Source organism: Cheilinus undulatus, linkage group 22 (assembly GCF_018320785.1).
Source record: "Cheilinus undulatus linkage group 22, ASM1832078v1, whole genome shotgun sequence".
NCBI classification, from domain to species: domain Eukaryota; kingdom Metazoa; phylum Chordata; class Actinopteri; order Labriformes; family Labridae; genus Cheilinus; species Cheilinus undulatus.
Window position 1 is genome coordinate 4,847,276 of NC_054886.1, and position 27,516 is coordinate 4,874,791.

A 27,516-nucleotide genomic window follows, 5' to 3' on the forward strand; every position below is an offset into this window, starting at 1 on the left:
ATGTATAAAGGCTTGACGTTATCCAAATGTTTTGGTTCGTTCGACCAAGTGCAAATGAATGTGAGGCAAACCATAGGAGAGTGAAATAATGATGCAGTATGAGCCCCAAACCAAAACCGAGTCCCTCGACTATCAGGTGCAAAAACGACCTTAACTTCTGACACAGACTCTAAATGTGTTCCTTTGAGCACAGATTTGATCTTAGGAAAAAGTCTCACAGTGCTAGATCAGGTGAATAGGGAGGGTGATCATAACTGTGATTTGTTTTTGGTCCAGAAACTGAGAACGCAGTGAGCGCTGGAGCGATGTGTTCATAAAAATTGAAACCATTTTCTCAACAACTGTGGTCTCTTTCTTCTGACTTTTTCCTTGCAGTGTTTCTAGAACCTGTCTGTAAAAGTGCTGGCTCACTGCTGACCCTTCTGGAAGCCATCCTCTAAAATTATATCCTTAATGGGAAAGAAAACAACCAACATGGCCTTGGATCTGGACTCACTCTGTCATGCTTTCTTCCTCCTTAGTGGCGATGGTGTTTTCTAATCATTGACTGCCGTTTTTGTCTCAGGATCGTTTTGGAAGGTGCAAGTGTCAATGCATGCAATCATTCCTTCTAAAAATGTGGGTTTCCCTCAATTTGTTCCAAAATGTCTCCACAAATGTGCTTTAGTTTTTCCTTTTGACCATGAACGATTTGTTCGAGGTGCCCAAAATCTAACGTCTTGGACGTCCTCTCTGCCTTTTGTACCATTCAAACACACCTGCACGTGACATGCAGTCGTCCCCACACACCTCAGTTTATGTACAGAAAAATTTGGCTGCTGTTTTGTTCAGGTTCACCTAAAATTTCAAGGTAATGTGTTGACTCGGTAGACTCAAACGTGACTGAGTTTCATATTTTAGAAATACAGATCTTTATGGACCCAGTTCTGATCTTAATCCTAAATGCATTCACACATTTTCAATAACTGAAGACCATTTTATGGATGAAACACGACTGCTGTGCTCTTCCTGCTCATGCCCTCCAGCCTGACATGTCGGTTAGGAATTATGTTAAATGTAATCTCCTTTGTTTGAGGCTGTTGCTTGATTAAGGGAAATACAATAATAGCCACTACCGTCCTGAGCTGACAAAACAAATCCATCTTCAGGGAGCTAATAGCGCACGCGCCAAAGAGATACTGCTGTATGGCTTGGTGCTGAATGGTAGGCCTTGAGAAAGACGAATGCACTGTGCATTCATCAGTTTGCACATTTCACACAGTGCGTCTGATTAAATTCATCAGCGCATGTGAACATCAGAGAGCATTAGATCATATCTTAGATAGTGCAAATCTTCAATTCAATTATTTCTATGAGAATAAATGGCATCTACAGATGTTAGGGGGCGTGTAGGATAGGGAAAAGCATTTTTATGGATCTTTTAGTGGGAATTGGATGTACAGCCACATTTTCCTGTATTTTGGAAGCTTACTTTTTGCTGGAACCAAGGGACTTAGTCAAAATTTTATACAATGCCAGCTGACCTTCTGACTTACAGCTCCACTGACTTATTTTGGCATACCTTTAGGCTCATATCATATATCATGAAGGGAAATTCATAGGAATCATAGAAGTTGTTTCTGATATGAAGATTTTGAATCAATGTTTATGTGCATGATGCAATGCTCCTCATTCATTAAGCAATCTCTGCTGTTTTTCTTCTGCTATCCAAAGGCTTTAAAATTTATAAGTCTACAAAGCTCATCTCTGATTTATTATCACTCCACTCACTGTGCTTTCGAGTCATTTTATGTTTTTTACTTTGAACAAAGAGGCCTCTTCTTCAGAGTGACAGCGTGCAGGGGTTGTCATATTGGCGAGGGGCTTTCTGCATGAATTTTGCTCCACTAGAGGAGGTCAAGGCCCTGGGTTTTTATTGGATGGTTTGTGACATATGACATTGCAAGAGGCTACAGTACATACCAATAAAATTAGATTACACTGGATTGAATTAAAGCAGACCTTGGCGGAGGTGATTTATCGATGGGATGCTGCTTGTAAAATAGTCCTGCTGGGTTCTATTACCATGTTGTACTGTAAGAAGTGGAACATATAGGGCTGGGAAAAAGTATTTGCCACCTTCCTCATTCCTTATTTTGTGTGTACTTGTCACTCTTAAATGTTTCAGATCACCAAATAACTAATATTAAAGATATCCTGAGTAAATGCAAACTGCAGTTTTTTAATGATGAATCAGAAATCTCTTCAATAGAACCTGTCTGCCCAAGTGAAGTAGCCTAATCTAGTCATTGACTTCTATCAGTCTTGAAAGGGTTACAAAGCCATTTCACTGGCTCTGGGACTCCAGCGAACCATGGGGAGAGCCATTACCCACAAATGGAAAAAATTTGGAACAGTAGTGAACCTTCCCAGGAGTAACTGGCCTACCAAAATGTCTTCAAGAGTGCATCAGCAACTCATCCAGGAGGCCACAAAAGAACCCAGGACAACATTTAAAGACCTGCAGGCCTCACTTGACTCTGTTAAGGTCAGAGTTCATGATTCGGCAATAAGAAAGAGACTGGGCATCATGGGAGAGTTCCAAGGCCAAAACCACAGCTGACCAAAAACAACTCAAAGGCTCATCTCACATTCGACAAAACGTTCCTTGATGATCTCCAAGACTTTTGGAGAAATATTTTGTGGACTGACAAGACAGACGTTGAGCTTTAAGGAACATTTGGGGTAAAACTAAAGCCTGATTATGCAGAGTCGTGAATGTCCGCACATTTGTTTGTTGTGCACATTTTTTAAATGTTATAGATTTATGGGTGCACCAGAAGTCAAAACCTGCTACTGATGTGATTTTTGAAGACACTGCCTCTTGCCTTTTGGGAGAATATCGGTTTGCAGCAGGGAAGAAGCCAGCTTGCTATCAACGCACTAGACATTTCTGCGTCAGGATTTTATGTCAGTTTGAGTCCATGCAGCCATCCACGCTTAACTGAGCCGTAACCCAGCATTTCCTAAAAGAACATCATGCCAACCGTGTGATGGTCTGGGGTTGCTTTGCTGCTTTAGGACCTGGACTACTTGTTTTAACTGACTGAAGCTTGAATTTTGCTCTACCAGAATGTCCTGCCATCAGTTCATAAACTCAAGCTCAAGAGCACCTAGGTTATGAGGCGGGCTAATGATCCCAAACACACCAGCAAGTACCCTAGTGAAAGTCCAGACTTAAATCTGATTGAGATGTTGTGGCATGACCTTAAACAGGCTGTGCATGCTTAGAAACCTTCCAGTGTGGTTAAATTAATACCATTCTGCAGAGAAGAGTGGGCCAAAGTTCCTCCACAGTGATGCAAAAGAGTCCAGTTATTGCAAGAATGTTTGAAGTTGGTTGGCAGCAACCAGTTACAAGGTTTAGGAGGCACTGACTTTTTCACATAGGGCCAGGTCGGTTTTCCCCTCTAATAAAAGAAATCATTATTTTAAAAACAGCATTTTGTTTTTAATCGGATTATCTTTGTCTCATGTTAAAATGTGTAAGTGTGACGAACATGCAAAGAAGTAAGAAATCAGGAAGGGGGCAAATACTTTATCATGAGAGCTGTGACAGCTGATGGCGTTTGTGTTTACTAGCACGATCACGTGGATTGTGGCGATGTTAGGAATGGGTCGCTGCCCAAAATCAATGGGGAACCACTGGTGTGAATTATTGATTCATTATGATATCGATTGTGGCGGTTGGATTGTGTGGCGACCCCGGCGTTGCAAACTCCTGCTGTAGAGCAGCATCTTGATATGCATGTATCCCCTTGTTCGAGCTTATCCAGAGGACGGCTATTGTTAGTGGTGGTCACCCTTGGTTACAGCAGAGGATTCTTTGTCAGCCGCTCGGCATGTTGGCCGCACAAAGACTCGTGGATTACCAGCGACGGGCCGGCTTTCCAGCGCCTGAGCATATTCATGCACCCGTAATGTGTCAGATGCCTCATCCATGAATTATCATATTACCCACCACTGATCCTGGGGTTGCCATGGCCACAGTGTCTGTCATTGTGTCAGTGGTCCTTGCTGGCTGTAGCCATGGTAACAATGTCTGTAACAGAGGTTTGGTACAAATAAAGCTCTTCAGATGTGAGAGAGGAGCCCCAGAGAAGGAAAGGGTGGCGCACCTTTACAGGAGCATATGCACCCTCGTTCACTGTGGATAATCAGACAAAGCGGCAATCGTTCTCCTCCCGCCATTTCCAAATAAACCTGTTTCCACAGCAACCATTTTGCTAGTAATGGAGAGACAGAATGAGTGAAAAAGAGGCAGGCATGCCTGAAGGTGGAGAGGTACCCAAAGAGAAGAATATAAGTGAAGGGAAGGAGAAGGAGGAGTGATTATTTTAAGTAGATGCTCCACAGACAAAAGGACGTGAATAGGGAATGAGAAGGGGGCAAGGCGAAGAAAGAGAGAGGTCGCTGACTGCTAGTAAGAGGGAGGACGGCAAGGTAAGATGACAGAGGAAGGGAGCGAGGAAGCAGACAATGCAGCAAACAAAGAAAAGGAGTCCCTGCGTCTCTCTTTCTCCCCCTTCTCTCCGGCCTGATCTTCCCTCGGCTCCGTCCCCACCTCCTCCAGGAGTCACCTTTGTGTTTGAGTGACACGGTGTCAGCGCGCTCAGTGGGTCGCCTCCTTTCACTCCCTGCCTCTTTCCATCTACGTCTCTCGCTTGTTCTTATAGCCTCGTCTCCATGGTAACAGGTTATTATGGCCATCGTGCAGGCGGCCATGTTGTTGAGAGAAGGCAGGCACAGGTGGTAGAGTTCCCACCGCCGGATGAATAGAGGGAGAAACGGTACTCCCCGAAGATTAAAGGAGCTGACTTAAAAAGACACTGACTGACACTTTCCATTTCTTGACTCTACCGCCCCATTCCAAAAAAGTTGGGACATTGTGTAAAATGTCAATAAAACAGAATGCAATGATTTGCAAATCTCACGAGGAGGAATGTTGCCCCATTCTTGTCTGATGTAGGATTCTAGCTGCTCAACAGTCCTTGGTCTTCTTTGACAGATTTTTTTTGTTTTTGTTGCTCCAGATGTTTTCTGTTGGTGGAGGGTCTGGACTCCAGGCAGGCCGGACTCTTCTACTGTGAAGCCATGCTGTTGTGATGGATGTGGTTTAGCATAGTCTTGCTGAAATATGCAAGGCCTTCCCTGACAGAGACATCTGGATGGGAGTGTATGCTGGTCTAAAACCTCTATCCACTTTTCAGCATTGATGGTGCCTTTCAAGCTGTAGCTGCCCACGCCACAGGCACTAAAGCAACCCCAGACCATCAGAGATGCTGACTTTTGAACTGTGTCATGATTACAAGCTGGATCTTTCCTCTCCTCTTTAGTGCAAAAAGAATTTCAATGTTTGATTAACCCGACCACAGAACAGTTTTACATTTTGCTTCAGCCCATAAAAAATGAGCACTGACCCAGACAGTGGCATTTATGGATCATGTTCACATGTGACCTCTTTGCATGATAAGCAAAAGCTAATATTTTTTACAAAATTATAAAATTCCTTATGTTCTATTGTGAAGAAAATCACGAGATTTGCATTTTTAAACTACATTTTAAACAGCGCCCCAACTGTTTTTGGATTTGGGACTGTAAAATTGCTTTTAAATCATCTCTCAGTATCATCTTTGCTTGCAGTTGAACCCCTGGATTGCTAAGATCACTGCTGGAGTTCAACAGCCTCCTCCGGCTTCACTGAGGTCACTGGTGTGGCGGCTTTATGCCTTCAGCAAACACTTAAAATGAAGTATTGTGAATATAAATACTCTAACATGCAAAAATATTCCAGTTTGGGCCTTAATTCCTAAAGGCAATATTCACTGTTGTTCCTAGCTGTTAACATGGCTAAAGAAAATGAATATTCTGCAAATAATCCTGTGTACATGCAACTGTACATCCTCAGATTAACCCCATCCTTTGTTTACAACACACAGAGCTGAGCATAAGCAGGCAGTCGTCTCAGAGCAGTAAACATCCCTGCTTAGATACATCACATTATAATCCCATGTTTAAAATTTCTATTATGGCACATTTCAAAACAATTTTTTTAGTGCATACTGACAGTGTAAAGCGATTTTTAATCATGTTTTGATTTGGGAATCAAATATATGCAGGGATGTTATTTTAAGACCTTGAACGTCAGTGTAATTATTTAAAGTAGAGCTGCACAAGTGTGATTGTAAACCCTGATTTAGAGGGCAGAGACAACCTCAGGGTGCTTACTCCATCAAATACAGTCTTATACATTTAGAAATAAGCAGGCTTGCATGTACAAAATGACTCACTGGCATCCAGTGATTCCTGGTCATTGCGACAGAATTTTTAAGCATCACGAGTTCACATCAGTTGCATTTTCTTAAGCTAAAGGAGGGGTTGTGAAAACTTTGAGACTTTTATTCTTTGTTTGATAGAAGCAAAAATACAGAATTATGAAGACAAACAATTATTTATTTTCAACACAAAGAAAAGGAAAACACTAAAAGTAATACAAGCCTCAAAAGAGATTTGCCCGTTTCCATGTTTCTCACTGGTGAATCCATCTTGCAAAGCTCCTGTCTGAACCGTTTGGGCCCAGTTAGAAGGTGACAGGACCAACCAGCGATGAGGGGCAGTTCTTTCGGGCGCTGCAGAGTTGTGACCTATGCAAGCAGCGACAAGAGGCCGGTGCAATTATGGCAGAAGAGATTAGCATGGATGCTGCTAAAGCGCCAGTTTTATCAGAACTTGACATTTCTTCGTTAAAAGAAGAACAAAGTGTTTATGGGAGTTTTTCCAAATGGATGTGTGAAACAAATCCATCTGGCGTGTCAGGTTATAAAAGTTTTCCTTCACATCCCAACCTGTTGAGTGATGACAGCTTCAGCCCTGCATAAATACTATTGCGAAAAAAGGAATAAAAAATAGACATTACAAAGTAGAGTCACTTATTCTGGTGCATCAATGATCATTCAGAGGAAATATTTGATTTTATTCAGGCCCTATGCATTATTTTGAGAAATTCTTTATCATTTTGCTTTTATTACTGTAAACAGCATATCAAACTAAAGCTCAACTGATACTGTTTTGTTTAGAGCCAATTATTAGATGTTTATGAGACGATAACTGATATTTCGTACTAGTATGCATTAGGGCTGAACAATTTGGGAAAATAATACAAGCAATAAATCATTCTCTATTACAACCAACACAATATTAGACTAAACAAGGGCTGAAAAACTTTGAAAAAATACCTAATTGTGATGATTTTGACTTGTATTGCAAACTGGATATGAATTGTTGTATTGTCATTCTCATATGTAAAAAGAAAAAAAGTACAAAAATGAGGAAAGTAGGTATTTTTGTTGACTATTCTAAAAAATGGCACTTGAATGATTTCATAATTATGTAATGCATAACATCTCTGCTGCAAAAAATAATTTAAATGGGTATTTTGACATAAATTTCAGATTAAGAAATATTGCATCTTCAGCGATTTTAAAATTGCTGCAGGCCATATTGGGATTCAATCAAATTTTTTAATTAATTGCCCAGCCTTAGTATGCATTTACTATGATGAACAAAAATATGATGTATGTGATCAAGGAAACTAGCATCAGGAAAACAGGAAGTGATTCCCACACACTGACTTTGTCAGTTGCACCCAGGCTTATGTGCTGATTGGCTAGAACTCATGTAGCCAATCAGATTGTGTTGTATGCAGTAGCGCTGGGCTTTGTTAAGAACTTCACAATTCAATTCAATTTGGATTCTTTAGGTTGCGATTCGATTCGATATCAATTCAATATTGATTCAATTCGATATTAATTTAAATGCTTCGATGTCGATTCAGTAAGAAGTAGAAATACACAAATAACCTGCTGACATTTTTCTAATAATTATTTTCATGCCCATGTGAACATATGTGGTAAGTCACCTCAGATTTTTGAGCAACAAAACATTTGAAAATAAAAATTTGCACAATAAAACTTACTTGTGCATAAGGAGTACAAAAGTAAAAAACATGCCAGTTCTGTATAAACACTAAAAAAGTGAAGTGCATGTAAACTTAAATATTTCTTTCCTCTTGGAAATTGTGATAAACCTCACATAACATGGTTATGGATGGTTGTTGTTTGGTTGAGTGTGGCCTCTGTCCATGCAACGCCAATCACACGCACAGCGACCCCCACTGGCCAGGAGGTGAGTCGATTTAGAGGATTTGCTGAATCGATATTTTTACCCACCCCTAGTATGCAGGGTATTTGGTACTTAGCAGTTGAACAAAAGTAGCAAACTTTTTTATTAACTAATTTCATTGGTAATTAGCAAAACAAAGTGCAGACACCGATAAAAAGCCAAATATTGATCGGCCAGGCCGACAATCGGTTGTCAAACCTTTTAGGTTTAAACTGAAAATAGCTAAATTCACCAGTTTTTGTCTTCCTGGGGATGATTTTTGTTGCTTTGGTACAGAATCAGGTGTCCTCCTCTTCGACCCCCCTTGTCTGTGGGGTTCCTCAGGGGTCTGTTTTAGTGCCCCTTCTGTTTTCAATGTATACGCTGCCACTTGGTGCTCTTATAGGGAAACACGGCTTAGATTTTCATTTTTATGCAGATGACTTACAGCTCTACCTCACACTAAAAAGCCAAAGCCCACAGTCGCTACAATCACTATTCCACTGCCTTCAAGAAATAAAAGACTGGCTGGCCCAAAACTTTTTACTCCTAAATGAAGAGAAAACCAAGGTAGTCCTGTTTGCCCTTCCTGACCCCACCAGTTCCCTACAGAAAGACCTTGACCCACTATCATACCACCTTCAACCATCTTGGCGTGATTTTTGATACTGCTTTTAAATTTGACAAAGACATAAATTTCAATTTAAAACAGCCTTGTTCATCAGCTTAAGTAAATTGCAACTGGTGTTTTACTCTTTTGTTTAGTGTTGTGTCGCCTGACAGGATTTATTAGTGTTAGAAATAAAAGTTACTTAAGGCCTACATACATTGCATACATTATGCAGTTGATATGCCATGCATATATTCATATAAATGCATGTATGGGAGGCTGCATGGCACGCATACAGAGTGCTTGTACACATTTAAAATGCACAGAGATGTACTTCATTAAAACCTTATATTTCCTGGAGGCTGAAACAAAAATCTGTGTTTAGAACAAGTTTTCTAATCAAAATAAGACTCTGATAGCAAAGTGCGAATCAGATCCGTCAGCCAGACTGATGGACTGACATCTGGACGTTTGTACGCTCATAAACAAACAAAGGCAGAGAGAGCCAGTCAGTGCCGCATGACTCCTATGGCTGCAACTTTGTCCTAAAACAATGATGTCATCCTCCTCCATCACACTTCACAGCCCCGTGTCTGTGGACCTCTCCGTCTCTTTGTTCTCCTTTTTCTGCATCTCATTTTCGGGCAGCCGCTCCACAACACCAACACATCGGCCACACGCAGCGGCGATATGGAATTAGACTGATAACAGAATCAATTTGGAGCGGATTGACTAACAGTGAGGAGAGCGTGTGGAGGGAGGGTGAAAGAGAGAAATAATGAGGCACCAATGCAGCCGCCTGCCTATTAATTGGATAGGTGGAGGGAGATGAGGTCATTGGAAGATGTTTTTTCAGGAAAATGGGTGTACCGAGCATAAGGGAGGGTTTCATCAGACACACAGATGCACATACGCGTGTGTGCTCGTACAGAAAACTTTTTTTGGGCAGTTACTTTACACGTCAGCTGTTGCTATGGTGACGCAAGTCTGTGATCCAGCCCATGCGCGGGATTGGCTGGAGATGAGCGAGGGAGAGGCAGGCTGGGGGACTTTGTTGGAGGGGTGCAGAGGGGTACGGGGAGACGGCCAGACACAAAGATAATTAGATCGATGCATAACAATCCATACAAATGCATTTTTATTAAACAGCATGTGATTCAGTGTAACCAGTGAACTTCATGGCATCAGTCCCAGCCTCCTCTCCTGTCCCATTCACAGAGCAGAGCCATGCATGCGTCTGAAGCTGTAAAGAAAGCGTTGACATTCACCACCTACCAGCAGGGCGTGTGGCAAATTAAAAAATGCAGGGCATATGAGCAGCACGCCTGCTAAAAATAGCTCCAAACATCTTTGCATGCTTATACCCTTTTAGTAATTTTCAGCAACAAATTGACGGTTCATTACCTTGCTATTAAAGCACCATCCCATGGTGCGAGAGGTGCTCTGGGGCTAAATTGCTGTGGTGGTTCACACTGTGGTGGCCATGCTTTTGGTGAGTCACCCGACCAAGCTGTGCGTGCTCGCCTCTGGCTTTGTGTCTGCTTTGACAAACTGAGGTTGGTGTCACTGTGTCTGCAGGGGCTGTTGTCCTAGGATCCAGATTAATCCTAATCCTTTTCCAAACTTTGACTAGGGCTGTACTTAATCCAAGACTAAACTGAGACCTGAGCCTGGGGGTGGGCTGTTTGGACCAAAAACTACATCTTGGTGTATTTTAGCTTAATGGCAATATGTGATATGTATCTTTAAATTGTTTTTTTGTGTGTAAAGAAATAACACATTTTTATTAAATACAAAAATGAAATTTGATGTGATTATAAAAAAAATCAAAAGTGATTTTTATTGATACAGATTTGCTACCAAAGCACAAAACAAGTCCTAGATGCTCAATATGAGCCAATTTCTGTTTTAAACAATCAGAAATTGCAGACAAAATCCTACAAACTGTGCTTAAATTTTCTGTACTCTCGAATCAGGATTAAGTTAAAAACACTGTGACCTGATTCTGCATTTTTCAAAAGAGTTTAGCTTATCAATACTGCTGCTGAGACTCATCATCTGTGATGCGACATTTTTTTTATCATTTCATGAGCACAGAAACATTCAGAGATTGTTGTGATGGAGCATCAGTGCATGCAGTACCTTCCTGACTGTCAGTCTGCTAGAAATGACAAAAATCCCTGAGACAGCTGCTGGGAGTGGCATGGACTCAGAACATTGGATTTAGCTGCTGCAGACAGTCATTCTCCTCATCTGCTCAGATCAGCAGTATAAAGTGCTCCAAAACTTTATTCCCAAGTCTATTTGAAATTAGTAAAAAAAATATTAATCCAGTGTTGAAACAGGCAGAATAAAATGGACAGAAGTGAAAATGATGTTTTAAACATGTTGGTTTCACAATACTGAAGAACAGTTAGATATCAAAAATGATGACACTGGCTCTAAAGGATGGCTCCACTGGAGTGGACCGTCTGACGTTTGGGATAAACCCTGGGTGTTCCACATCTGGCTCTGCTCCTGCCTACTCTTAAATACCATGTATTTTAAACCAGTTTATTCTCCATCCATGTAATGATCGCTTCTATCAAGAAGTACAGAAACTTAATGATCTTCACATGTTTTTAACCAAAATAGAAAACTCTAAATTGCGCAAACATATTGGCAGTCATCGTGAAGGGTGAGGGAACCCGTCTCTCCACCTGCTTTTCCAAAATGTTGCCAATGTGTTCGTGTAGTTTAGGCAGTGTTCAGGAGTTTGCCTGTACTTTTTAAATTTGAAAACAATAAACTACCCAAACTCAGGCGTCTAGGACTTCTTTTATGCTGCAGTGGTATCAAACAAGAATCAGTATTATTTGATTTTTACCAGTGATGATGATAAATGCTCCTGAATAAGACAGTAAAATAACATTTAGAATAGATTTTCAAGCATTCTGGCATTGGTTCTTAATTTAAACAATGATTTTATTTAGCATTAGTGAGCATTAGGCTTAACATCTTCATTTAGAATCAACATTACAGCTTCCATCCCAGACAAACAGATGTAAGACAAGCACACAAAAAAACTCATTTTGACCACCGTTTGTCTTTTGAATAGCTCACTGTAAAATGTATTTGGGGGGGTTACGAGAGACTGAGAGGGGGTGGTGAGATGCCTTCCAAAAAAACGCCTTCCAAAAGTATTTTTTAATTGCTTACATGGTATGTTTTATCATTTTTTCTGGAAATATGCATATTGGTTTAGTTTATAATGAAAACAGTCATCTGGTGAGATTTATGCTGTCATTGAAGTAATATTTTAAAAATCCTTAAACTGTAAGTCTGCACATGACTAATCTTGTATTTGCACGGCAGCCTTAGGGACAGTCGAGGCTCTCTGTGTCTGCTGCTGTTATTTTAGGGGTCGCAGGCTGAAAAGTTTGGGAATCACTGGTTTAAGGACTGGTTTGTATGGTATGCCTGGCTGTGAAGCAGATTTCCCCATCGGGATTAGTAAAGATATCCTTGATCCTTAATCCACATAATCGATATCAGTGGTTCTCCACTGGTCCATCCTCAGCATCCACCTCCACCTTCATGATGACAATGGAGACCCACATTTTTTTTAAATTTACAATCCAAAATATAAGAACGATGCATTTTTGATGTGAAACAGGTTTTAAAGAATCACTGAATGTCTCTTAAGTGGCTGTAAACCTCTACTAAGCCCAACTTGTATTAACATCACACTTTAATAAACCGCCAGCATGTTGTCCCACCATCTATTTCTTTATTCGTACATGACGGGTAGTCAGAAGTATCTACATCAGTTGATCCCAGTCTTTTATCCGTGAAGCCCCTCTTCTTGCACCTACTGCTAATTTTGGTAGCTATTTTAAATTTGGTGTTTGTCTTTAGATAAAAATGTTCTGTAGTTATAGTTATTTTCACTCTGGAAAGTTTCAATCTAGTTTTAGCTGAAAATAAAAATCTTTTTTAACCAATAAATTGTTAGTTTTTGGATTTAGTCGGACAAATATTTTCTTTGAACTAATTTAATGAGCATAAATGTAAAATTAATTAAAAAAATGTAAGACAATCACATTAATGCCCCATCAATAGTTTATTATAACTTTAGAATATACTAAATAAATACTGACATACCTTGAATGTTCTCTCAGCTCACCTCTGCTTGTATTTTTACTGATTATACCTACAGTGGAGAAATATTATGGGTTTTGATCACCCATTTTAGTCAAAACTAAACCTACTTTTCATTGCAGTTTTAAGCATTAAAGTGTTTTTTATTAGCTTGCTTTAGGCTAGCCTCTCTTGTGGTAAAAAAGTGTTAAACAAGTTGTCAGATTAAATTTTTAGAGCTACTTTTGTTGAGAAAATTCACTTTTTTTGTATCTAAAAAAGCTGAACCCCCTCAAGACCCTCATAAAAAGGATTCATAGCTGTCAAAAATCAACAGCAGTTTTCATTCTTTGCTGATAAAACTATAAAAACTGGTCTACACATTTAAAGGTAGTGCTTTATGATGATTTTAGTTTTGAATTTAATGTTGACAGTCTTAGATCGGATCAAGCCCCCTGAGATCTTTAGCGCCCCCTCAGGGAGTCTTGAACCCAATTAGCTCCAAACCACCCCCTAAAAATAACTGCACAACTGTCCCAACTTTTCATTTATTCTGGGACCAGTTTTCAAAGGCTCTACGGCCCACTTTTAGGCCCCAACCCTCCAGTTGAGATCTGAATCTGTATCGATATAAACGTCTTTGCCTCACCTTATTTAAAATTGTATCAATATTCTAAAAAACTCAGTATATTTCCCAGCCACAATCCATACTAATCCTAATCCCTTTCCAAACTTTGACTGATGCTGCGCTTAATCCCAGACTAGACTAAGACCTGCGCCCATTGGAGATAGAGATGCTCTGCTGGTTTGACAGTTAAGTCCCCGTCATGGTCTAATCCCTGTTTGGGAAACCGCCTCTATGTGTCGATTACATGTTTGGGGTTTAGGGTGGCTGTGTTTGTTCGTGTGTTGACAGGAAGTGGTTAGCCCATGTGGTGAAGGTTAGGTCAGCAGCGCTGCCTGTTGTTCCAGTGGATGTGTGTATCCATGTACGTGTGGTCACAGCTCCTTGTGACCGTGGTCTTTGTGTGGACAGGGTGCTCGGAGTCTCCCGGTGGTATCTTGGGGATCGGTGACTCAAGGAAATCAGGACACACTCTAAATTTGTCACTGCAGCATAACCCACATAATGAAAGAATACAAGCCTCCTTGCATACTCTCTCCTGTCTTGCCTTTGCTCTGAGTGCTCTCGGCGTGCCGGTTTTCTTCTTTAAACATGCACACACGGGCAGAAGCACTCATGTTGACAAGTGTTAACTGGGTAATATGGAAATCAGAAGGCGATGAGCACATGTTTAAATGAGTCAGTGTTGTCAGTCTTCAGCCTTTGCATGGGTGTTTTCTCTGCAGATTGTGTAGCCTCCACTCAGGAGCATTCAGTTTGGATTATGTTTACGGTTTACTGAGGCAGTTGAGGGAATACCTCCAGCTAGCAAATCTGAAGTGGTGGAGAAAAGGATTTGCTTGCCCTCAGGCTACTGTCAAGGTTGTGGGGTACTTTAAACCCAGCTAAACTCTTTTTACACCCATGTATGTCTGAGAAAAGGCTTTTCATGCTTTTTAAGACGGCATAAATCCACACTGTACATTCCAGTAATTAGCATTTGACAGACAAATTAAGTTGCAGGAAATTAAAGTAAATCTCTCTGCCGTCTGGAATTATCTTTTGTTTATAATGCATTCTCCACCTCAATTACTGGCACATCACTTACAATAACTGGCTCTCACATGATCTGAATTCTATTCTGTATCTTCAAACAGGCTTTCTCTTTGTATCGTGACAATATAAGCATGTGAAGTGATGGAGTCCTACTTCCTTTTGAGTTTGTCCAAGACTAGTGAAGTTTGATTAACGTGGTATTGATTAAAGGGGACATATTTTACCCTTTAAAGACAAGTTTATATTGGTCTCAGAGGTCCCCAAAACATGCCTGTGAAGTCTGTTGCTGGAAAAAAACTCTAGTATTGGATTTTTGCATGTCTAAAAAGCTCTCTGTTTCAGCCCTGCTCAGAACCAGCTGTTTCTGTGTCTGTGGCTTTAAATGTTACTGAGCCGTCTGACTCCGCCCCTGACCACGCCCCTCTCAGGAAATTGATGTGGCTCTCTGGATCCTCCTTTCAGCTGGGAGCTCAGAGGAAGATCAGGAGAGGAGGGCAGAACTTTCTTCCAAGCTGGGAGGGCCAACCGAACCTGGGGGTGGGGCTAATTCCCCACGTGACATCATGAGGGGGAAATCGAAGAACAGCTTGTTTCAGCACACATTTTCTGAAATGTGGAGAAAGAGATGGGGGAGGGAATGGATTTTTTTTCTGGTACTTGAGGGAATTGTGGACAGGCCAGGGGCACATATTTTTGTCATAAAAGCCTGAAAGCGTAATTTTTGCACAATATGTCCCCTTTAAGAGTGGGAATCACAGGATAACTCACACTACGTTACTTTACAGTGCAATGCAATAACATACAGTTTGATATGACAGCATGGTAAAACACATTGGGTATGATATGCTATAATGTAGGGGAGCTAGAAAATACTGAAACCCCAAACTATTGTGATAGGAACGGTAGTTCTGTGATGTAATTTCAACCTCCGACTGCTAGATGGCAGCAGACATTCAGCCGTCTGGCTCCTCCCTCTTCTCCTCTGATTAGACAACAAGGTCATGCCTACCAGCCTGATACCGCAACACTTTGTTGTATTTGCACAGTACAATGGTACTGAATGGTGGAAAACAATATGGTACAATGTGACACCATGTGGTGCAAAATTATTCTATACAGCAGGGGTCATCAGCTTTTTTCCTGACTGATGCCTTGAGGGTCAGACATTAAAACAAACTGGAATAAAATCAATATTTCTGTCTAATTAGTACACTCTTGTAAAAATATTATTTCCTTCAAAAATTATTGGAACTTCAACAGACACTTGACCTTCCACAAAAATATAAACTGGACAGTCTTTTATGTATTTGAATGTCTCTACTTGTGTGATACCAAGGTTGCATAAAGAAGCAAACCTCCATACCACATTAAATGTTTTCTGAAAACCTTTTAGTCTTGTGTGTGTTTCTGCAGTGGCCAAAACAGTGATAATTGCAGCCACAAGACTTCAAAGAATGATCTGCTGAAGCTAACTGGTAATTATTTTTAAACTATCATCTCTGCATTTCATTTCGTCTGTTGAACAGAATAAAATATCTAAAGACATCATCCTGCACCCCTGGAGCCCTGGTACTGCCTGCTGACTTAGTCAAAGTCAGAAAAATGTTGTGTTTGTATGTTAGCTGAATAAAAGCAAGCAAACTGCAGCCAGACTAAAAGTGCTTGTTGGAATTAAAACACAGCTCTCTCAAAAGGCTCACAAACTTGTTTTGAAAAGTGTTTTCTATGATATTAAATATTCATTACAACATGAGCAACAAAGAAATGTCAAGTTTGGAAAAAAACATCTTTATATGTCATTTATTAAAGATTAAACTTACAAAAAGTGAGCTTATCTGCTCCTCTTGACATTGCTAAAGCATTATTATTAAAGCAGTGAAAAAAGATGAAGCAAAGGAAATGCTTAAACTTTTATGGACAGAAAAAGGTCAACTCTGGCAGAAAATTTGGGTTTCATGTGGGACCTAGTTGCAAAATAAGAGGAGCTGTTTTGGGGTCTTTGATAGAGCAACCTTATGGAAGAACACAGGAGAAGGTATAGAGCCCCATCACGCTGCACAGATATGATCAGATCCTGCATGAATGTGACTCTACCTGCATCTGTTGTGTCAAACTATCCAACTTTCACATTGAGCTTTGTCTCCGTCTTCTTTTGTCTGTTAAGCCCAGTTAGGACCTAAGATTTGCAACACAGTGAGAACGTTTTACAACATTTCTGAGACAATTGCAGCGATGTGAACTGACAGCCAAAATCAGATGGTGTCTGCAATTCAGTTTGTCAAATCAACAACAGCTGGGTTCAGGATGTCAGATGAGGTCAGGTACCTCAGTCCTCCTCTGCTCTGGTCTCCTGATGGTCATTATCCAGGCCCATACTTCATCCCTCCAGGTATCGTCTCAGCTGATCGCTCCATGATGCTTGCGGCCACCCCAGACGTCTGCTCCAGCCCACTGGGTCCTGGGCACCCAGTATGGAGAAAGCTGGATCAGGCCTGGGAGAGCAAGCCAGGTGACCATAGTAGCGCAGATACTGCATTGTAGTGTAGCTACTGCTCTTGTATCTAGCAGCTGACCCTTCCCATCCTCACTTGAGCCCGTCAGTAGTAGACACACGGTCTTGCCAAAGACACCCCAAAATGCGCTGAAGTAATTGAAAAGGGGTCTAGTTGGCAGCTTGTGCTGTCGGTCAGCATCCAAGCCACACAACAGTATAGTAAGACCAGGAGGACGGAGAACTGAAAGACCCTGACTATTGTCCACAAGCTCAGATACTGGGAGCAACAAACCCATCACCCCATGTGCAAGCCCAAAGTTTTGGGACGTTTTATAAGCAATTGCAAGTTTCAACTCATCTTGCGCTGAATTTTTGGTTTCAGCTGGTCTTAGACTTGAGTCTTTTATCAAACAATATCAAGACAGGCTAACTGTCTTCTTTTTAGCTGAAGGCCGGTGTTTGAACTACTGTTGTAAATCCATTAACACTTCTCGCTATAGCGGGGGTTCTCTCTCTTTTTCAACCCCAAAAATAAAGGTGCCGTAAACTGGTGACCCCACTGTGCCTGAGGGTGGTTGAACACAGCCATGCGCAATCAAAAATGGTCATGTGCAGACAAGGCCATCCATAAAGGGGGATAAATGGGAGAGCTGTCTGGGGCCCAGCCAAACTGGGGATTATGGAGGCCAGCAAAATCATGGTCTAATTTTTAACTTAAGCTGTGGTATCCATATTTTTTTATATTAAACCCAAAGGAAAAAAACACTCTTATCAAAGAAATGTCTTTTTTATTCATCGGTGTAGTAAAATAGCTAAGATGGGTTGATGTTGGCAAAAAGTGGTAGAAAAGGTGGTGAAATTGGATTTTAAAAGAAGCAAAAATGGGTTACAAGTAGGGCTGTGCAATTATGACAAAAATCAAAATCACGATTAATTGAACTTTTTACCTCAGTTATGATAATGAACGATTATTCCACCCCATCCTCTGACTCTGTTTGTTCTGTAAATATTATTTATAATTTTAAAACAAACAACTGAAAGGAACATGCACAGATTAACAATTTATGTTTAACTGTTGAAAAATTTGAAATCAAAACACACATCAGCTAAAATGAAAATATTTTGGTAAAAAGTCAAAGTTTTCCAAGAAAAGGGGAAAAAATTGAAATGATTGACATGGCAGGTTTTTGTCAGTTAGAGGCTCTCCATGTCGGTTTTGATTATTTTTCGATTAATTTCCCAGTTCTAGTTACAAGTGGCAAAAATTAGATAAAAGTGGCAAAAAAAATTACCCAAAAATATCAGAAATTGGTTAAAGTGGCATAAATAGTGGTAAAATGGGATTAAACAGTGGCTGAAATGGCTCTAAATTTGCAAAAATGGTTGGAGATTTGGTGAAATGGGATGACAAGTTGATATAAACCGGCAAAAATTGGTTAACTGAGACAGAAAAATAGGCAGAAATGGGTCAAACTGGCAAAAAATGGGCAAATCAAATGGTGAAATGTGATTTCATTGGGTAAAAATGGGCATTAAAAGTGGTTAAGAGTCGCAATAATGGGTCAACAGAGGCTACGTTAGGCATAAAGTGGCAAAAACAAGCAGAAAAAAGTGGTCCCGACCCCAACATCAAACATCCTTGTCTGTGAACAGGAAATACACCATAATCCCTGATGGAAGTTGTTTGAGTGTAAGACCAACTTCCAAACTAGAATTTCAGGTATAAAAGTTAGATGTTAAGGCTTCAAATTAACACAAAAATGTTGTAGATGTCCTAGAGTAAGTGTGACAGAAAATACAGTGCTGATTTTCTCTTAGACGGTCGTTTGTGGCCATTAAAAGATTAAGTTAATGAAGCCAGCCTGCACTGACTCAACCTCCCTGGCTGCTGTAAGCATGCATTCTTGTGGTGCAATTTCTCTGTGTTCAGAGTTGGAGGCTTTGTTCATCATGCTACTTCCCGACTATTCCTGGCTTATTGTTGTTTGCCTCCTTTATCTATACTTGTTAATCCAGTTAATTTGGGTGTTCCTCAGGGAGCAAATTAAGGGCCGCTGTTTTTTTCTTTTTTTTTTCTTCGGTTCACTGCCAAATTATTTTAGGTATGCATACTGCAAAGCTCCATCTGCATCTGATTCCTTTTTGTATCCTTTCACATCTCCTTTATCTTCTGCATATTAATGCACTGCACTGTCAGAAGCCATTGTAATGATTGGTTAGGAAATATTTTTGCATGACTGGTTCCTTTTGTATTATCAGGCATATTGTATCTCTGCACATCACACCAAATCTGACATGATAGGGGGAGAGTGCATGCCTGAGTATATGAAAGGGCAGGGAAACGTGAGAGATAACGGGCCGAGGGGTCATCACGGGGGGCCAAGTGAGGTTGGATATGGAGGCATATGGCGGTTGTTAAAAAAAGTGAGAGAGATTGGAACCTTTGGAGAAGCGCTGGCGGGCTCGAAGGGATCGAGGGAGAGGAAAGTGATAAAAAAGTGGAGAGGACAAGTGAGAGAAGGAGGGATGTAAATGGTATGAGGTGAAGAAAAAGGGAGTGAGGAAAAACGTGAGAGAAGAGAGAGAGACGGGTGAACGAGGGGATGAGAAAGAGAGGGAGAGAGAAAGTGCTGGAGGGCTGATATTTAATGTGATAAATGAGTTGTGACAGTCCGCCTCTAACCCCCTTCCAACCAGCGAGGAGGAGGAACACAGAAATAGAAAGCATTATGGGTAAAAGGACATATACAGCATTATGTATGTATATAGAAAGAAGGAGGCGCACACGTACTGTAGAGCAGGAGAGGTAGGGAGAAATCAGTGCAGGCAAGAGGACATTCATAGACAGCATTATGGATGTACAAAGTGAAGGAGGCGAGTGGGGATGCATACATATGATGGAGAGGAACGCAGAGAGAGAAGGAAAGCAATTTGGGTAAAGGACATACAACATTACAGAGGGAGTAAAAGAGGAGAGAGGTAATGGGGAGGAGGATGGAGGGGGTGTACGATGCAGCGTCGGGTTAATGATCTACAGTACAAGATGCTTGGGAATTAACGAGAGAGGAGAAGAAAAATGAAAGCGAGAGACAGCATTGGAAGAATGAAAATCCTCCACTGTGATTGCCTCTCCTGCATTGTGCGGGTGTCATGTCTTCAAGGGACGGCTAATTACAACTTGTCATCATACGGTGCGGAACAATAGAAAAGCATTTCTTATGGTTTTGCTTTGTGGTGGGCGGTAAACTGGTATCAATACAGTCACAGGTATTACTTCTGCCACTAAACAGATCCTGACAATACTGCAATCACCTGTTTAAACACGTTTACAGCGGTCCCCCTGGTCTGTCTGTTAGAGGGGGTACTGAATGGCAGAGGTGCACCACAGTCAAAACGTCAGCAGGACAGTGGGCTCTGGTGATGGGAGAGGGAGGGGAGGACAGAGCAGGGGCTCAACTTTAACCCAGGTAAAAGTCAGACCACTTCCCACGACCAGCTTTTCCTCACCGATGAGAAAACTCCACTGATACAGCACCATGCACTGCTTTGGCTCTCATTTAAGACACAGGTTGCAATATTTAGCAGCATTAAGTGGAACAAAAATTAGCAAAATATATTTGTTAAGTAAGGGATGGGCACGATTAGTGGGCTAAACAGTTCAATCAGATCACTTACTTTGTTGTCAGCAGAATTACAAGCTGGTTAAAATAAAATAAAATAAAACATTTTTCCTGCTTTTAACCCACATTTACCACATTTTGCCCTTTTTTCCCACTTTTTAACCGCTTTTCACCATTTCCCCCAACTTTTTTCTGGCCCTTTCTGCCTTTCTCAGCACAATTTTGCTGCTGCTATCTTAACTGTGTCTCTCTTAACCCATTTTTGACACTTTCTGCTTATATCCAGTTTTTAACAGCTTTTCACCACTTCTTCCCACCTATTTTCCCCCTTTTTTTGCATTGCTCAAACTATTTTTGGTACTTTTAACTAATTCTTCCATTTTTCTGCATATTTCAATCTCTAACACATTGTTCCCACTTGTTTCCAGTTTTCCCCTTTCTTCACCTTTTAACCTATATTTCATATTTTTAAACAGCTTTTCATCATTTTTCCCCACTTTTTTTGCCCCTGTCTGCCTTTGTTAGCGCATTTTTGCTGCTGCTATCCCTATTTTGTCTCTCGTAACCCATTTCTACCACTTTTTCTTTTTTCCATTTTCAACTCCTTTTCACCATTTCTTTCATTTATTTATTTTGCCTTGCTTAAACAATTATGGTCACTTTTAACCCATTTTTGCCTATTTCTCACACTTTCAAACCACTCTTACCATCTCATAAGAACTTTTCACCTTTATTTGGTGAAATTTGCCCTTTAATGCCCCTTTTTCCCTTTCATAGTCAATTTTTGCTGCTGTTATCCCATTTGTTACCACTATTAACCCATGTTTTGCCACTCTGTTACCATTTTCTTTCTTTCTTTCCACTTTTTTCAGCCAATTTTTGCCAATTTCAAACTTTTTTTTCATTTCACCTCTTTTTGCAATCGATAGAGTAATTCTCCCTTAAAGTTATTTAAGGGAATAGCCTGAAATTACTTCCCAAATAGTTCAATTCAGTGTACTTTGTTGCTTTAGTAAGAGTGGTTATTATTTAGGTTAAGTATCAAATATTGGAATCACAGATTAACTTTACAGTGGTTTATGATTTCTGTGACCTCCGTGGGCTCCCTCCCTATCCCACCTATAAGGGGTACATGCTGGCAACAGCATGGCTTAGCACTATTTTTGATCTAGAAAATGGGGATAAAGTCGTCCAGAGGTTGTATCAGACTATACTCACATATAACCTAAGTATTGTGTGATGATTTTAAACTCAGGAATGTCGACGTTAATATGTGAAATGGTTTGATATCATGCGGTGCTAGCACTGCTAACGTTGGCCACATCGTTTAACCATCATAGTGTTCAGTTGGTTTAGTTTGCTAAACCTTATAACATGTTTCGTTGAAGTGGCTGGGGATTATACACCTAGGAACATCAACAACCTGAATAAATGAAATTGTTTTGCTTTCTAATAAACTGAAATAAGAGCTCTGTATTAATGAGCCTTTGACATGTTTGACCCATGTAGTTTTGCTTCATTGGGTCAGAGCATAGCATTCAAGCACAGATATGGGTTTTATTAATTTAGCTAATAAGCTTTGTTTAGTGAGAAAAGTGAGAAAAATCAAGGAAATATTTCTGTTAGATACTCCTGATGTCTTTTCATCTCCCTCTTTCCTTGTTCCTTGCTAATTTCATTGCAAGCAAAAATATAAATGTGGCGTAAGGGGAGAAAATCTGCCCTGAAGAGCCCTATACTGCTCTTAGGGGCAGATAAGAGCCACACATATGCCTGGTTAGATTTTTTTTTTTTATTATTATTATTATTATGGTCCAGCCTTGGCAACTGATGACAACAATTAATTATTGTAAATAACAAATGTGATCTCAGTGTTGATCAAAATAACAGTGGTTATCATATTGGACAAAACCGTGCTGCCCTTGGCTGTAGCTCTGATCGCGGTCAAAGGAGCTGCTGTAAATACTGTAACACTCTGTACACTCTACTGTTATTATGCCTTGGCTAAAGCTAGTTAATTCAGTGATAAGCGTGGTATTTTTGAGATGTTCTTTGTAAAAAAAAATATTTTATTTTGACAGCAGAATCAGGAAATTCAGGGCTGTTTGCAGTATCAGCTAAACAACTCAGCAGAAGAGAAATTAGGCTTAAAACCACAGATTTTGTTAAATGCCACAGTGCACTGAGAAGTGAAGACCTATAAAAGCATTTTTCTGTGATCTTCCTCACAGATATTGAGTGTCACAGGCTTGTTTGAGGGGAGCAGAAATGTTCGAGCATGTTTTAAAAGGCATCAATTCTTTGAGTTTTGTCGTACCATGGTAAAATACTGTTACATGTCTCGTTTTAGCCTTATTTTGGAGTTACTGGATGGGCCAGTGAGGGTCTGTCTTCAGCTGTAGTGGACTACAGACTGCAGGGAGAGAGTCTAGTAGACAATGACAGCCACTGTAGTTTTGGGAGTGGAAGCCTGGGAGATGACTCATAGGGAGGAATGAAGAAACAGAGAGAGACGGGAGGGAGAGCCGAGGAGTTTGGAAGAAATAAAAAGTCAGGAGTGAGCAGAAAAGGGGTGTGAGATACCCTATAGCTGAAGTTTTTATTGTTTGATCTCTTCTTTACTGAGTCAGCACCTCTTTGTCTCCCTTTTTTTTCCTTCCCTAACTCCGTTCTGATTTCCTCTTTGACACCTCCGCCTTTCCACGCTGCTCTAAACTCCTCGCCGGCGCTCCGTTAATGGCCGCAAGCCAACGTGTGATCAAAGATGGCAATCGTGGCATTCCACTTCTGCTGGGGGAATGCAGTTTCCAATCAATTAACTATAAAACCACACACACAGAAATATGTGATATCTGTGGTTGGGGGAATTTTACAGTGGCTTGCCTGCCTCAAGTGTGTAAACTAAAAATGAAAAGTCCCTAACTCATTCCTCTCTTTCTCCCCCGTCCTTTCTCTCCAGTGTGGACAGCGAGGTTCTCTCAGGAGCCGGCAGACCAGTCGGTGGTGCGGGGCCAGAGGGTGATCCTGTCCTGTGTTGTCTTCAACTACTCAGGCATTGTTCAGTGGACCAAGGATGGCTTGGCTCTGGGAATCGGAGAGGACCTCAGGGGTGAGACATCATCCAACCTCCTCAGGCTTCCTGTGCTCTGTGCAGCATGTGACTAAGATGGGTTGATTCAAAGCTGACTCTGATACTTTCGGATCGGAGCTGCTGATAGGCAAAATGTTATGCTGCATTTTTAGTTATAGAAGTTGAAAATTGTGGAGTTCTTTTAGACTTCTTTCTGGTACATTTTACTCCACCATTTACTCGCTTAACTTGTTATACCACATTTCAGAGTGCAGACTGAAGCATGTTAAATGTTTAAAGCCTGTTTTATGCTTACTGTGGCAGCTGTAACATTCACAGTTCACAGGCGTAGAACTCTCTAGCACCACAAATAACATTTAACTTAGCATAGAAATTCATATATTACCTTAAGCCAGATTTGAGAAATTATAGGAAAATTACACCAAATAAAAACACATGTACACCTGTTGTAGCATGTATGCTAACAGCCTCAGCCTGTGGTTTCAAACCAAAGGTTCTTACATCTGACTTAACTGTGGGTTTGTACCTCACTTTACAGATAGATGAACAAAATAAGATGAAAAATAGATACTGCAGGGACTGGTGGCTCCCAGCCTTTTTCCTCAGGGCCCCCATACCTGTATCAAGAAATCCAGCCCCAAACAAATAAAATGTGGTACATTCCTGTCAAAAATCAGCGTCTATCTTATTTTTTTCTGATAAAATCCTGTGAACATAGGCTGATGCATGCTTATCTTACTACAGACCGTTGTTTAAATGACTTGATTAGTGTTTTACCATCCAAATCTGAATTTGACATCCTCAGAGCAGACAAAGCCTGAGATCTCTGATGCCCCCCAGGGGGGTTCCTGACCCCATGTTTGGGACCGATGCCATAGATCAGTGGCTAATTTGATGTTTTCAAAATTGTATGTAAATATAATTTTAAACATGATAAGACACATAATGCATGACAGCCTTTTAGGGTCACCCAAAAAGATTAAAAACTTAAGAGGATCCATTCAATTTTGGGCAAAAAAATTGAACATTTTTGGGTAAAAATACTTTTTTTGGCTTATATAGTCTATGTTTACACGAAAACTAAGTCCAGATTTTAAATTTTAATAATATTTCATGTTGACATTAAAATATACAAAAAAAATCTAGGTTTTAAAATCATAAATTCACAACATTTTAAAGTCAAAAATGAAAGAAATGTAAAGTAAGAAACCAAACTGAGACAGTGGGTGGATATCTGACCATTCCACTTTTCAATCTAAGAAATTTAAAGTCTGGGTTGATGTTGATTTACGACTTTTGAAGTTCAAAATTTCTAGTTTTTCTTGTAAATTAATAACCTTTTAAACATAAGAATTTTGAGTTTTTTAATTTAAAATGAATAGATCCTCTTTTTTTTTAGAGCAATGGTTCCCAAAGTGCAGGTCAGGACCCCCAGGCAGGTCGCGAGACAGTGAAGGGGGGGTCGCTAGATGCTCTCCAAAAAACAAAGAGAAATTTGATATGATTTATAATCATACATTTTATATAGTATTGTTACAAATAATTGTCACAGATTGTTCAATTTCAAATGAAAAGATAGTTATCAAGTTAAATTTGTGCTTAAATGTAAGTTAAAGTTATAAAAAATACCTGCAAGTTTTCTACTTGATGCTTTATGTAACATCTTGCACTTATCCCCCTCAAGGTGAGGTGGGGGTCCCTGAACTCTGACACCGTTATTTTGGGGGTCACGGGCTGAAAAATTTGGGAACCCCTGTTCTAGAGTTCCCCTATAGCGTCACTGTAACAGTGGATAATTTATATACAGTATATATTTTTTCAAGAACAATTGTCTGCATAATTTGTCAATAAAAACAATAAAAATTGTTCCAAGTGGGTCCTGGGGGGAGAGGGGGTGGACTTAGCTTTTCTTGGATGTGAATGGGGGCAGCCTTAGGAAAAAAGGTTTGGGAACCAGCACATAGATTGTAGAAAATATTGCAACAGGTCTGAGTGTCATCAGCCATTAGGTTACCTAAGATGGCTTTTGAGTCCAGTCCATCTCAAACTAACTTTAGATGAACATAGAAACAGACGGAGGTGCAGCTAGGCTGGGTTTTAGTGCATTTTGACAGCAGCCATGCTTGTTTTGTAATGAGGCCAGGCGTGAGATGCCAGCATGAAATTGGTTGCACACACCAGATAAACACTGATAACTGATATCTGTTCATGCCACATAGTTTGTCAGATGGCTAATGTTTGTAAACAGCGCTGATATCAGCTGATGTTAAACTGATGCATCTGTGCATCCTTTGCAAATGATTATGCAAAAACTTTAAAATCTGGTGCAAAAAGATTTATGTAATACATCATAAAAACTAAGTCTTATCATAAATATCCTCTTCACCTATTCAATGAATAAAACTCGCATGGATCTACCCTCTGCTGCTGGATTGTTTCTTTCCAGCAACACCACTCTTCTTCATCTCCTCTAAGCGTCATCCGTCACCTCTTCTTTAACAGCATTATTTTAACCTGATTTCATGTAACACAGCTTAATAAGCAATGAACATTTAAGTGTTTCATTCCTATTTATATACATGCATATACAACCCAAATTCCAAAAAAATGGGACACTGTGTAAACTGAAAACAGAAACAGAATGCAATGATTTGCAGGTCTCACATTTTTATTCACAGTTGAACATTGACAACATATCTAAAGTTGAAACTGAGACGTTTAACCATTTCATGAAAAATATTAGCTCATTTGAATTTGTTAGTTGCAAAACATCTCAAAATAGTAGGGACAGGGCCATGTTTATCATTTAACAACAGTCTGTAAACGTCCAGATTCTTCTCCTGTGAAGCCATGCTGTTGTGATGGATGCAGTATGTAGTTAAGCATCTTGCTGAAATAGTCAAGGCCTTCCCTGAAAGATACGCTGTCTATATGGGAGTATATGTTGCTCTGTCTGCTTTTCAGCATTGATAGTGTCTTTCCAGATGTGTAAGCTGCCCACGCCATCGGCGCTAATGCAACCCCATACCCTCAGAGATCTGCACTGATAACAAGCTTGATGGTCCCCCTCCTCTTTAGTTTGTAGGACTGAATTCTAATTCATCTGACCACAGAACAGTTTTCCATTTTCCCTCAACCACAGACGATGATTTCTGGAAGTGTTCCTGAGCCCATGCAGTGATTTCCAGTACAGAATCGTGCCTGTTTTTAGTGCAGTGCCGCCTTAAGGCCCCAAGACAATGAACATCCAATTCTGACCTTGAGCTTTGCCCCTTGTGCACAGAGGTTTACCAGATTCTCTTAATTTTCTGATAACATGATGGACTGTAGATGGTAGGATATTCAAAGTCTTCACAAGTCTATGCTACTTTTATACCCAGTCATGTTACTGACCTGTTACTAATTGACCTAATTAGCTTTTTTTCATTGGTACCCTTTACTTTTCCAGCCTTTCATTGCCCTGTCCCTCCTTTTTTGAGATGTGTTGTTTCCATTAGATTAAAATGAGATAATGTTTTTCAAAAAATGGTGAAATGTCTCAGTTCCAACATCGGATATGTTTATTTTTAACTGTGAGTAAAATATGGGTTTATGGGATTTTCAAAATATTGGAACGCCCCAACTTTTTTGGAAATGGGGTTGTATTTTAACTTTTATACACTGTGAGTCATTTTAGCTTCACTTTTAAGAACTTAAAAGTACTAACAAGAAAATGTGCCATAC

The 27,516-nt window shown here is 40.2% G+C and overlaps 1 protein-coding gene across 2 annotated transcripts in view; it reads left to right on the plus strand.

Moving 5' to 3' along the window:
• kirrel1a (kirre like nephrin family adhesion molecule 1a) overlaps positions 1-27,516 on the plus strand; it is an 86,697-nt gene that overhangs the window by 19,514 nt on the left and 39,667 nt on the right. For both annotated transcript variants that reach the window (XM_041779466.1, XM_041779467.1), the window contains exon 2: positions 23,662-23,811. In XM_041779466.1, the coding sequence (XP_041635400.1) occupies positions 23,662-23,811 (150 nt within the window). The remainder of the gene's footprint in view (positions 1-23,661; positions 23,812-27,516) is intronic.